Consider the following 13,220-nt stretch of genomic DNA (forward strand, 5'->3'; position numbering starts at 1 on the left):
CTGGTTCTGTAGCATCCAAGCTTAATTCCCTGGCCCTTCTATAAGCAACCTCATACTGTGTAATAATTCCCTTTCCACTGAAAACAGCTAGAGTGGTTTCTACTGCTACAGCAAAAAATCCTAAATGAAACACAGAGTAACAAAAGACAAAGGATCAGGTTATAAAGTTTAAAAATTTACTTACATTATGTGTCATCTCAAAGAACTTCTGACAGGCTAGATGGTAATGTGTCCCTTTTACTAAATCCAAAATCTAAAATGAAGGGAAAAAAGTGAAAGAAAAATTAGAAATTAAATTTCTAAACCACTGTAGCTCCTGGTTGCCAGCCTTTTCATAATCTTCATTCCAGATAGGAAATGCATTAAATCATGTAGCATGCTGTACCCCTGCAGCCTGGACACTGTGATAATGTTGACATCATACAGTAGCTGTTTAGGTTGGCATTAAACCACTGATGACAAGAGATAGTAAGTGATCTTGCTGACCTACCAAATGTGAATTTCAGTAACTTTACCTTGACAACAAGATGAAAACAGATCCTAGTATTATGACTTTGACAGTTATTGTCAGAATATCATATTGCAACATCTCTTCCAAAACTGTAGATATAAATCTAGTAATCTAAATGGTTGCTGCATGAAGCAATAAGTATACTATTTAGATTTTTACTTTCCACATTACCAGTTTATACAGATACAGCATAAAATACAGCTGTGTGTCCATCAGAAAAATTTAATGTAAACCCGTTGGATGAGTATCTGTGGAGAGGGAATGCTTTTGCCTTCAATCAGATTTGCCCTTTTCTGAAATGAAGTTATTTCTAGTAAAGCTCAGCAGAATGTGAGAGTAAATAGTCTATTCTGACCACCTATTAGGAACATCACCCTATCTTTTGTAAATACAATTTGCTTTCCAATTCTACTTCATGTAATCTCTTCAGAACAGCACAAACTCCCATCCTTCTCAGTAGACTGCAATAACAGTTGAAATTCGTAAAGTTTTATCACCTTTATCACCTCCCCTGACAAATAAATAGAATATATATTTGGCCTGTTCATAAAACACAGTAAAATGCTGAAATTAACAGATAGCCTCAAATGAAGGAAAAAATAATTCTGGAGAAATGTTAATTTCTATCCCTTTTCAAAAGGCTGACCTTCCTATGACAAAAAGAAATGTACATGAAGTCTCAAATTCTTGCTATCCTCATTATTGAATATAGCTTACATCTTTTAACAGATACACACAAAAAATTACAGTGCAGAATGGGCATCACATTATACTGACAAGAGTATGCTTAAAAGAACTGTTATTCTCTGACTGTCTTACAGATTACATTTCTAAATTTCAGGTCACATTTTATTAAATCCTACGTGAAAGACCTGTGTAAATGCCAACCAATCACAGCACCCAGGATTCTGCCTGTCTGCCTATTTGAACTGTCTACTTTTCTTGAATTATTACAGCAAAAGTGAAAAATAAATCAGTTTTAAATGAATGACTATAAACTTTTAAAATGAAGAAAGTCACAAAGTTTTTAAAGTAATTCTAACATTCTGAGCTCATATTCGCCTATGTTTTTAAACATAGATAATTCAAACTGTGCTGAGATAAACTTGCAGTTGAGTACTGGCAAACATCAGTGATACCAAGGTATGAATATCTATGAATTACAATTTTGGAGAAGCAAGGTCTTCAAACATAAACTTAAGTTTAAATGATGCCATAAATTACCTGAAGAGAAAATGAATTCACAGAAATAGACAAAAATCCCAACTGTATGGTATGTAATAAACTCCCTTTATTTAAAAACAAAACAATGAATCTAACATCTTATTCTGTGTATATACATTTCTTGTTTATATATATACACATATATGGTATATTTAGATATCTTCCTTGCAAAATAAATATGTAACATTATATATAATAATCTAATATATATGTTTGGGAAACATGCTATAAAGAAATACTTATAAGAACCATACTAATAAAAATACCTAGTTGGGTGACATACACATATACAAAAGTTATTATGGGAAATTGACAGAGAAGCCACAGAATGTGAGAAAAGCTGATGTACCTTGAAATTTTAGGTTCCATCAAAAATTTAAATTTAGATTAATCACACAACAATCCCCTCTCCACCCCATCCCCTACTCCACTCCAGAGACTAGGCTCTTCCTTAAGGAAAATCATTCACTTTTCCTCTGACATTTTTCTTCATCTTTCTAGGAAGAGTTTTTATTTGAAGTTGTCTTGCAAATTCATAAATAAATCATTTGCCTATCTATCCTTAAATAACTTCACCTATCATGTTGCAGCACATTTGAGTGGATGAAAGTTTCTGCACAGATGTAGAGGTGTAATGGGGAAAAGAGGCAACAGGGTGTTTTTCACTGGCTAGGAAAGCTGTTCAGAGGAAGATAAATTGAGTCCCAAGGAGAAGAGAGAGGGAAGAAGAAAGATAGCAACTAACAGGTCAGGGAGACAGTAAGTGAGCCAATAGGAGAAACATGAGAGAAAGACTGCTCTGAGGTGACTGGGTATTACTAGTAGGGACTGTCTTCATTTCTCAGATGAAAAAATATACCCTCTTAAAATAGGGGAGTGTGTCTGTCTAGTGTGGGCCATTTAACTGCAGAAAGAATTAAAAAATTGAAAAATCATATGCAACTGAATGATCTTGTTTTCCTTAAGAGAGTTTTTCCTTAAAAAACTTACATGTTTTAAATTAAGATAGAACTTCCCTGGTGGCGCAGTGGTTAAGAATCCACCTGCCAATGCAGGGGACATGGGTTTGAGCCCTGTTCCGGGAAGATCCCACATGCTGCGGAGCAACTAAGCCTGTGTGCCACAAATACTGAGCCTGCACTCTAGAGGCCGCGAGCCACAACTACTGAGCCCATGTGCCACAACTACTGAAGCCCACGCGCCTATAGCCCGTGCTCCGCAACAAGAGAAGCCACCGCAATGAGAAGCCCACGCACCGCAACGAAGAGTAGCTCCCGCTCACCGCAACTAGAGAAAGCCGGCATGCAGCAATGAAGACCCAATGCAGCCAAAAATAAAAACAATAAATAAAATTTTAAAAATAAATAAATAAAACACAGATAGAAAATGAGAAATATTACTAAAAAGAAATCCAACAAATAAAAATACATACTTTAGTTTCCCATTATGATCTACATTAAAGAGATACAGGAAAAGACAAGGAAGGGTCTTGGACACTGAATGAGGTTTGGTTTTCCTGAGTGGAACAGGGAGCTGCTGCAGTGCTCTAAGCACTGGAGTGAAGCGGACGACTCACATTTTCACAGGATGTTCTGCCTGCTGTGCTGGGGGCGGGGTGGAGAGTGAGCTCATTGCAAGAGTCTAGGGGACAGACGAGGGGGGCCTGGACCAGGTGCTGACAGTTGTTGTGGGGAGAAGGGGTACAATTAGAGATAGAAGCATTTCCCACTTTGTGGCCATGGGCTGTTTTTGAAAAACAGCTGTTCTATGTGATAACACTCCACAAGGGCCTGTCCCCCCATGTTCTGGAGTAAAGAACCCTCTCCCTACCCCAACTGACTTCCTAAATAAAATGCAGTAAGATGCCCACATATCAGTAGGAACTAACATGTAAAATAAATGTAAAACACCACAAATACCGCTTACTAGTCGCTAGGCAACGTGATGAGTAAGAGTGTGAGGCCTCAAGCCCCCTGGAGTCAGCACCTACCCCCTGCTGACTTCAGCCTTTGCACTGGTGAGTCTGCTGTCTGCACACAGCACAACTGCAGACCACCCCTGCACCTTCTCTTCTTAAATTTTCTGATACAAACACCCCTGGCAAACACTGTATTAAGATATCCCACAGGTACGTCCATTTTGAGGATGGTGCTGGTGCCATGTGCTGATGGTTGGGTGACTCCAGGGCAGGAAAGACAAAGCTAGCAATCGACAGGAAGAGAAAGGAGAAGTGGGGTGTGAGCAAGACACTAAAATGTAGTTCGTCAAACAGGAGCAAAAACCGAAATGTGGCAATGAAACACCAAAAGCCAAGAAGGACAGATGTCCGGAGGGCTGTGTAATGGAACTTGGAGTCAAAGCTTCAATTCTCTGCGATATGTCTAAACAGCCCTGGAAGAACTCAGAGACACTGAGAAGGCTGACTGCCAACTTGGCCGGGCTGACCAGGGAGGGGTCTACAGTAACGTCTGAAACGCATGACAGTTGTGCTCACTAAGCCAGCCTTCCTTCCTGAAATTCAGGGTCTTAGGAAGAGTTGGTCTCATTCAGAATTTAAATTTTTTGTGTAGTCGTAATTCAAGTGACCTTTTTTTAAAGTGCTAAGTTTTAACAGAAGAGTCCGTGTCCCTGGGCTGTGGACAGATATGCCGGACTCATAGCCAGATGACTGTGAGCTTGAAGAGATGTTAGGTTCAACCAGAAGTGGTATGCTTTTCTTTGAAGCTGTAATTTTTCTTTTATGTTTTCTCAAGAATGAAGAAATACTGGATGTGGTAATATTTTACGATGTATCAATGTTGAACTTACCTACCTAACCATGTTTTTTAAAATATGCTTTGCTTGGGGGGCAGGGGTGCATAGCTAGTTAGTTCATAATGTGCGTGTTTACATATATTTTTTGTGTTAGTCATATATTGAATATGACATTAAAATTTTTTTAAGAAAAAACATTTTGTAGAAAACCCAGAATGAGGAAATAGGCAGTAGTGCTTTTGGACAGTGTTTGTCTTGCCAGCAGAGGTCCTGAAGGGCCAGCTCCCCAAGGCTGGGGGCTCAGAGGCAAGACTGGCCAAAGGGAGGGTTCGAAAGAGAACCGGAGAAACAAACACATATACACAGAGTGGAAAACTCTACAAGAAGAAGGAATATACGGAGATAAGAGAAGATAAATAGGATGGTGAAAGAAGCAGGTGGGAGGAAAGTGTAGAAAGCCCAAGAAATGTGGTCAGTGAGACAGAGCCACTCTGCATGGCCCGTAGATGTCACCATGCAGCCCGCAGCCTGCAGCTGTGCTCACCCAGCAAGGACACAAACCCCCTCCAGCCCCCACGGTCCTTCTGGAAGAGCCACAGCACACCACCGTTTCCTCGTGAACCAGCATTAATACCAAACTAACAGTTCTTTAAGGAGGAAAGCAAATCAAGTGCCAATTCCGATTCCTAAGCTAGAAGTTTCCTAATTAGGCTTTAGAAAAATATAATTAGACAATCTGAAGAATCTTATCAAATAAAGGCTTATTTGATGAAAACAAAAGATTATTATTTAAAGGAAAATTCCAGTGAAGGTCTAAGAATATTGCTCAAATGGCAATTCGAGTTTGGTTTTTAATGCCAATATTTCCAGGCTAAAGTACAAAATGTGAAGCTTAACAACTGTTCTAATACATCAGTAGTCAAAAGGCTAAGAAAAATTAAGAGGAATAGTGGTATTAAACTACTATATTTTGGTAACTCATATTCTTTAACTTTTTTCTCTCTATATCTTAAACTACTTATCAGCTGACTAAAGTCCATCAAGAAGAATATTAGTTTTTCTTTTGTTTTTTTTTAACAATGCAGTTTGTCATCTTTACAAGAAAATGTTCATCATATTTGTATTTCCTAAGTTTGGTAAAATCATTAATTACACTTCATCGACTATTTCATCCTCAAGGCAAATTACTCTTTGGTTTTGAATCCCAATTAAGTGGCTAATAACCAAGATATCCTTGCAGGGGAGGGGCAAAGAGCAAATAAGGCGACAGTTTTCTCATTTGATTGGTGACAGATCACAGCCGTTGACAAACATATGCGATACAAAGTACTGGTGGGAAATGTTATATTTATACTTATACACACACATATATACGTATATGAAAATAGAAATATAGATAACATTTTATAACTTAGAGCCACCCTTCCTTCTCCCTTCTGATGCTCATACTCTCAGCCACCGAGACGTCCTCTCCGCCTTTGCTTCAGCACCTGCCATGAGGTCCAGATGGTTCTCTGGCGGCAGAATGCAGCCACCTGCCCATCCTGGGCTGCAGGGAGGAGACGCTGACCTCACCAACCAGACACGCAGCTCAGCTGTCTCTAACTCAAGGTCATGTTCTGTTTTATTTAAAAGTGATAACAAGCTTGTTTCTTCCTAAAAAATCAACCTTTCAAGAGGAGATATTTGCTGATATTTTCCCGCTCCATTTCTAATTTTCATTTCGAAGGTGAGAGAAAACACAGTTGTGATGTAGAGTCTGGAACACTTTTGATCTTATTACTTGGCCCCTGTCTCTCCCACAAAACTTACAACTCTGTTGTGACCTTCACCTACTGGGGGGTCAGGGGCAAGTTTCCCACTCATGAAGATGTGCTTTCCTTCGTTTAAAACATTATGTGCCAAGAATTTTTCTGAGTCACTCTTCATTGTCTATAAACATAGCTATCCAAATAAATTGATTCTACCTCCAAAGGTCTTTAAAATTAATCTTTTCCTCTCCATTTTCAGGCCCTGATCAATCCCTTTTTATTGCAAAGCTTCTTGATTTATCCTTTCCTCATTCAAGACAGCTTCTGAACTGCCACCATAGTAACTAACTTTCCTAAAACCCAGATCTAACCCTGGCATTGCTGGCTCCCAGACTCCTCATCGTGGTTCAAAAGGCCACAAACCATCAGGCCACAGTCCCGCCTCCGCTCCCACCCAGGACCCTCCTGCCCACCTGGCCCCTGGGTCCTCACACTCCAGTCCAGCTTCTCCCAGGGTGTATGGTTTGGAATTTTAGTTCACAAAACTCCTGTGATAACGCAGAGGGTTTTCTTGTCTGATGCACTGTTTGATTTGGTTTAGTCCAGAATTGTTTAAGTTTCTTCAGGGCAGGACTTACCAGGGTGGTGTTTCTCAACTAGTCTGTCTCCAGAACCTGTTTTCATAGATCTCACAGGACTAGGGCTCCTCAGAACACGCCCTGGCGCCTTATCTGAATGTGCTCACCTCCCCTGAGTCTCACTCTAGTCCTTCTCCTGTCTAGCCTTCTCTCACCACACTGAATTTCTTTACTGTCTGTCTCCTCCACTGGAGTATCACCTCTGAGGAGGAGGGGCCTTGCTATTAGTTCATCACTATATTCCCAGGGTCCTGAATGGTAACTGGAATACAGTCACACCTGATCACATTTGCTGATATTGAATGGATGCTCCCCCTTCCGCCTGATAAGCCTGACTCCCTCCAGTGGGGAACTCCTACCCCACCTTCACACCCAATGCAAACGTCACTTCCTACGTGAAGCAATCCCTGATGTCACTCCTCCCTCCTCAGCAGATCTTCCCCCTCTGGCTTCTCAACTAGCATTTAGAATAATTTTTTAAAGCACTTCTCCTACTTCATTATAGTTAATTATGTCTTGTAATGCCACTCAACTAAGAGCTCTAACACAGCTTCTTAAATCTTTTTGTTTCCAGACTTGAACATACGGAAAACTCAGCAACATGGACGGTGCTCGGGAAATGTTTATTGAGCCGTAAAATAAATGTTCTTCCTCCCCAAAGAAACTTCATTCTGTTTGAATCCATCTTAGAGCACCTTTACCAGAGCCTTTGCAATTAGACAGTTGATTTCCATTTCTCTTTCTCTCTTTTTTTTATTGGTGTAGCACCACAGGAAAAAAATTACTAACTTAATTTAGTTCTTCCACAGGCTTTAAAAGGGCTTGAGAGGTTTCTCCACTCATATCTGAGGACACTTTGGAGAAGAGAGCGACACCACTCCATCAAATTAACTGGAATCCAAATGTAGAAATCTGCCATCGCTGTGTATAGTTTACACAAACAGGAAAACATCCCGGTCTGTGTACACAACAGCCCCTGCCCGCACCTCTCAAATGAGCTTTCAGACTATGACCGAGTCAGTTGGTCACTCTCTCACTCCATCCACGCAGCCCACATTCACTTAGCCCCTTGAAGGGACTCCAGGATTGGGTTTATAGAGATGAAAGATACCATTTATGTCCTCGAGGAGGATAAGGCTACGAAGACAGTCTGGAGGGGAGGACAGACAAGGGAACAAACAGTACCAAACAGGTGTTGACCTGATACAGGAGAACACAGGACGTTACAAGAAGGGGAGGGGAAAGGGCTCAATATGAGTTTCAGGGGAGAACAGAACCAAGTGGTAATAACGAATCACAAAGATGAAGATAAAGAAAGGGTCAGGGCAACCCAGACACGGGACAACATGCAAAGGAGGCACAGAAACTCCAAGCAAGATGCTTGGGGATGGGAAGAATATGAAGTATATTAGAAAGATGACCTGGAATCAGTGTGAAGGACTTTCGGAGGGAAGAGGGACTGTGGACAATGGGAAGAGAGCAGAGCAGAAGGGACAGATTCAAGAGTCCTGGGAGTGGTCGTGGATGTTGTCCTGACTTCCGGCTTGAGCATCTGGTGCTGCACTCGCTCTCCCCAGAGGCAGAGTACCACGGACATCGCCCACTCCTCAGGACCAGGGCATACTGTCTCCAGGCTCAGGAAGTGCTGACAACTGAGAGCTGGCAGCAGTCCCGTTGACTGGGGAAAGCCATCTTCCCCAGAGTGGCCTGACCCAATGACCAGCCGACGACGCAACACGCTCCTATCAAGGACCAGTCACAGCTCCCTGTGGACCAGCTAGAGACCACGTCCCCTTCTGCTCTGTCCTGCCTGCTCCTTCCCTGACAGGTGCTGACCCTGAGAGCACTCCCCAGCAAACGTCCTGCACGCAAACCCCACCACAGCGAACCAGGCCCCGATAAAGTGCAAGTTGTGTTTTGCTTGTTTGTTTGGTTTTGCAGGGAGAGGGATGGGAATCAGGTGAGGAAGAATAAGGTCTATAACAACATCTTATACACCTGCTCTGTCTGTATCAGATATTGTTCTGGTTATTTTACTTAATTACCAGCTCTCTAAATCTGTTTTTCACATATATATGCAAACACATGCGAAAAAGAATGCTTATAGCAATTTTTTAGGCCTTTGAGATGCCTGGGAAAATCTGATCAAAACTGTGACCCTCCCCAGTTAGAAAAGTGTGCCACACCTCATAAATCCTGAAATGTCCTGCAAGTCAGCTAAATTCTAAATAGAAGAGAGGCTTTCTGAAAGGCATATAACACTCAAGTTTAATAATCATATTACATTACTCCCTTATTTTTATCCACAATATAGATACCCTAATATTGAAAATGTCCCACTGTCTTTTAACTTACTATATTTGAATAAAGGTTTTGAATCATTAAAAATACCTCCAACATTTGGGTTAAAGGATTTAAGCTTTAGGGGAACATAAACAACTAAGTGAACCTGGAATAGGGGAGGGAGAGAAAGAGAATGCTGAGGAGAGGACGGAGGGAGGGAAGGCAAGTGAGAATCCTGTCAAGTCTGCTGGGAGGGGCAGACGAAAGTGCAGCCAGACCGCAACCCCACAGTTTACTCACTAATCACAACTGTGCAGCGGGTATCCTATTTTTTTGCCTAATATAAAAGCTTGCCACTTCAGAATCACTATGTCCTATGATCTTTATGGAAATGATGAAAAAGATTTATCCTTGACTTAATAGTTATTTTCAAAGATCTTACCTATAAAAGGAGATGTAGCCTATTTGCTTGAAAACAGAAACTAAACTAGAAGAAAGAAACTAAACTTAACATCTGTCACTCAAATGAGGTTTTTTCAAGGACTGGAAGATTGAGAAAAAAATAACTATACATGTTTACATATAAATATAGGGGTGTGTGTGTGTGTGTGTGTGTGTGTGTGTGTGTATATATATATATATATTCAGAAACAGAAACTTCGTCTAACAAAAACTACATTGTAAATTGATGGTCAACACTACCAAGAAGTCTGAAATGGCTTTTTTTTTTTTTTGGCTGCACTGCATGGCATGTGGGATCTTAGTTCCCTGACCAGGGATTGTACTCACGCCCCCGTATTGGAAGCACAGAGTCTTAACCACTGGATGACGAGGGAAGTCCCCTGAAATGGCTTAACGGTAAGCAGACTGAGAATCTGAAACACTTGCTTTATGAAAAAAGATTAATTACTCAACTTTCTGGATACTTTAAGTTTGCTTTTCTAAAAAAAAAGGTGGGGAGGGTCCTCTGAGAGAATAGTCTATAAAACTGATCATGAAACAGAACTAAGCTAGGGAGAATAGTTTTTTGTAGGGAGAATAGTTTTTTGTCCATAGATAGGCAGGTAGATTTTATTATAAGTATTATAAATGACAGTTACCATATGCTACTGAATGAAATTCCTCTATAGATACCAGCAATTTTTTTATGAATGAATAAATAATAAAATAATTATAGAAAGATACATAACTATAGAGTACTGAATTTTCTTTTAATAAAGACTATGTTTTCCATTTTAATGCAATTTTAATGAAAGTAAACTTTCATGGCTTTGGCTAACAAATGGAGTGTTATTTGACTTTCAAAGTGATTCTTCTTTGAATCACCTTGACAATATTAAATAATCTTCAAATGACCATTTATCTTCAGCCTAATGAAAAGGAAAGATATACACAGAAATCAAGTTAGATATTCAGGGATTTTTATGATAAAGCCAAAAATGGAACCATATCCTCCTGACACCAATTCTAAAGCTCAACTTCCCATCTTTTCCTTAATGCTGCTCTAAGATTTACCAAGAACAATGTACACATTTTCAACTACATCACCAAGAAAAGCAAAGCTAAGTGCAGCAATTCTCATAAATGAGAAGAGATGCTCGTGGAGATGAAAGACAGAAAAGCTGCTCTTGAGAGCAGTTGCTGTTCATAAAGTAATGGACAGATGGATACCATCATCTACTGATAAGTACTCTTCATACCCCTCACCTAAGAAAATCACAGGAGCTTTAGGTAGTTTAGATTTATATGAACACTGAGTAAGGAGTCGTTGAGATTTATCTTTGCCATAAAATTTTCTTGACATAGTGTTACTTTTAAGTCTTTTAAACTGTCCATTTTGAAAGATTTCTTCATTAAAAGGCATTTACCAGTTTTAGATTGAATATGGTCACTAACTTTTTGAGAATGTTTGGACTGTGAAAAAGAGAGGTTAACCAACCTCTCAAAAAGCATAAAGGCCATACATTTTTACATATTTCAAGGTTTTAATATCACTATTAATTTTTCGGGAAGCACCAATTAGATTTGCTGTTAAAATAATCATTAGTGGTTATGCTGAGTAAGTAACTAAAACACTTTCTCTTCCTCTCTTAAAAAAACCCACTAAAATGAAAAATAAAAAGACAGTTTAAACAATATTCATACAGAAATATACTTGTAAATAATGACTCATTTAATAAAAAACCTGAAAAATGAGTAGCTTTATTTTTACTCATTTATGGGTCAACATGTAAATATTGGCTGTAATAGGTCAAACACAACTGTATGCTAGAAGCAAATACGATATGGAAATAGAACCTAATCACTCTAATACTCAATAGTCTCAACTATTTAGAGCAATACTCTGCAATGGAAATATGAGTAACATCTGTAATTTAAAATTTTCTATAGCTACAATTAAAAAGGTAAAAAGAAACACGAAATTAATTTCAATAATACACCTTGTTTAAATAAATATTGTTTACTGTCATTTCAACATGTAATCAATATAAAAATATCATACTAAGATATTTTACAATGCTTTTTCATGGTAATTCTTTGCAACCTGGCATATATTTTCTACTCACGGCAGGCGGTGTGCTGGAGCTGACCCCACTGGCTTGTGAGAATGGACTGTGCACAACTCTTCCCAAGTTAGGGTTTGTAACATCACTTTGGTAGTTTCACATCAGTCCAGTAGGAGTATTTACACAACAGAAATCAGCAAATGACATAAGTCAAGGCTTCTTTCCCCCAGAGCTGGTTTACCAATACACCACTGCCTTCAGCACATCTCAGTGAGGACCATCCACATTTCAAGTGCTATACCGTCACTGCATGTAGCTAGTGGCTGCTAGTGGACAGACCAGGCACACACAGAGTCAGACTTCCAGAGTTAGCAACTTGGAATATTTGAAATGTCCAGTTTTCTAGAAATTATTACAAAGCTTGGAAAGAAACAAGAAAGTAGGGTCAATTCACAGGAGAAACGAATACAAACTGGTCCCAAGGAAGCACAGACATTAGACTCATCAGACAAAGACTTTAAATCAGTTGTCTTAAATACCCTCAAAAAGCTAAAAGAAACCATAGACAAAAAGCTAAAGGAAAGAAGAATGATGTCTTAACAGAGAGAAAATCGCAATAAAGAGAATAAAACTATAAGAAAGAACCAGAGAGAAACTCTGGAGCTGAAAATTATAGCTAAAATGAAAAAGTAGCCAATTTCAGCAGGTGGAAAAAAGAATCATCAAACTTGGAAGTAGATTGGTTGAGATCATCCAGTCTGAAGAGTAGGAAGAATAAAGAATGAAGAAACATGCACACAGCCAAAGAGACACGTGAGACACCAGCAGGTGCACCAACAAATGCACACGGGACACCCAGAAGGAGGGGACAGAAGGGTATAAAGAACAGTTGAAGGAAAATGGCTGAAAATCTCCCTGACTCGATACAAGACATACAACTACACATCCAAACAGCTCCACAAACTCCTAGGAGGACAAAACACACAGAAACACATTATAAAGAAACCACTGAAAGAGACAAAAGAAAACATGGATAGGAGCAAGACAAACCACTCTTCACTTACCAGAAACAGCAAGAGTATCAGCGGCCTTCTCAGCAGAACCCAAGGAGAACAGAAGGCAGCACGGTAACATATTTTGCTCAAAGAATAAAGCTGTCAACCAAGATTCATATGCCCTTTAAAAATGGAGAAATTAATACATTCCCAGATAAACAAAAGCTGAGGGAGTCTGTTGCTAGTAGACCTGCCCTACAGGAAATATTAGAGGGAGTCCTTCAGGCAGAAATGTAAGGTCACCAGACAGTTCTTGAAAACCACACAAAAATAAAGGACACTGGTAAAGGTAACTACATAATATATAAAGGCCAGTATTACTGCATTTTTGATATGTAAGTCCTCTTTTTCTTCCAATATGATTTAAAAGGCAAATGCATAAAACAATAACTATAAATCAATGTTAATAGGCACACAATGTATAAAGATGTAATTTGTGACAACAACAACATAAAGGGGGAGGGACAGAGTTAAACAGAAGCAGAGGTTTGTATACT

The 13,220-nt window shown here is 39.4% G+C and overlaps 1 protein-coding gene across 5 annotated transcripts in view; it reads right to left on the reverse strand.

The window, feature by feature from the left end:
- PRIM2 (DNA primase subunit 2) overlaps positions 1-13,220 on the reverse strand; it is a 278,658-nt gene that overhangs the window by 7,082 nt on the left and 258,356 nt on the right. For all 5 annotated transcript variants that reach the window (XM_027126848.1, XM_027126850.1, XM_027126849.1 and 2 more), the window contains one exon: positions 185-253. In XM_027126848.1, the coding sequence (XP_026982649.1) occupies positions 185-253 (69 nt within the window). The remainder of the gene's footprint in view (positions 1-184; positions 254-13,220) is intronic.

The sequence above is a fragment of the Aethalodelphis obliquidens genome, unplaced genomic scaffold, assembly GCF_003676395.1.
Source record: "Aethalodelphis obliquidens isolate GAN/ISIS:26980383/991018 unplaced genomic scaffold, ASM367639v1 scaffold31, whole genome shotgun sequence".
Lineage (NCBI taxonomy): Eukaryota > Metazoa > Chordata > Mammalia > Artiodactyla > Delphinidae > Aethalodelphis > Aethalodelphis obliquidens.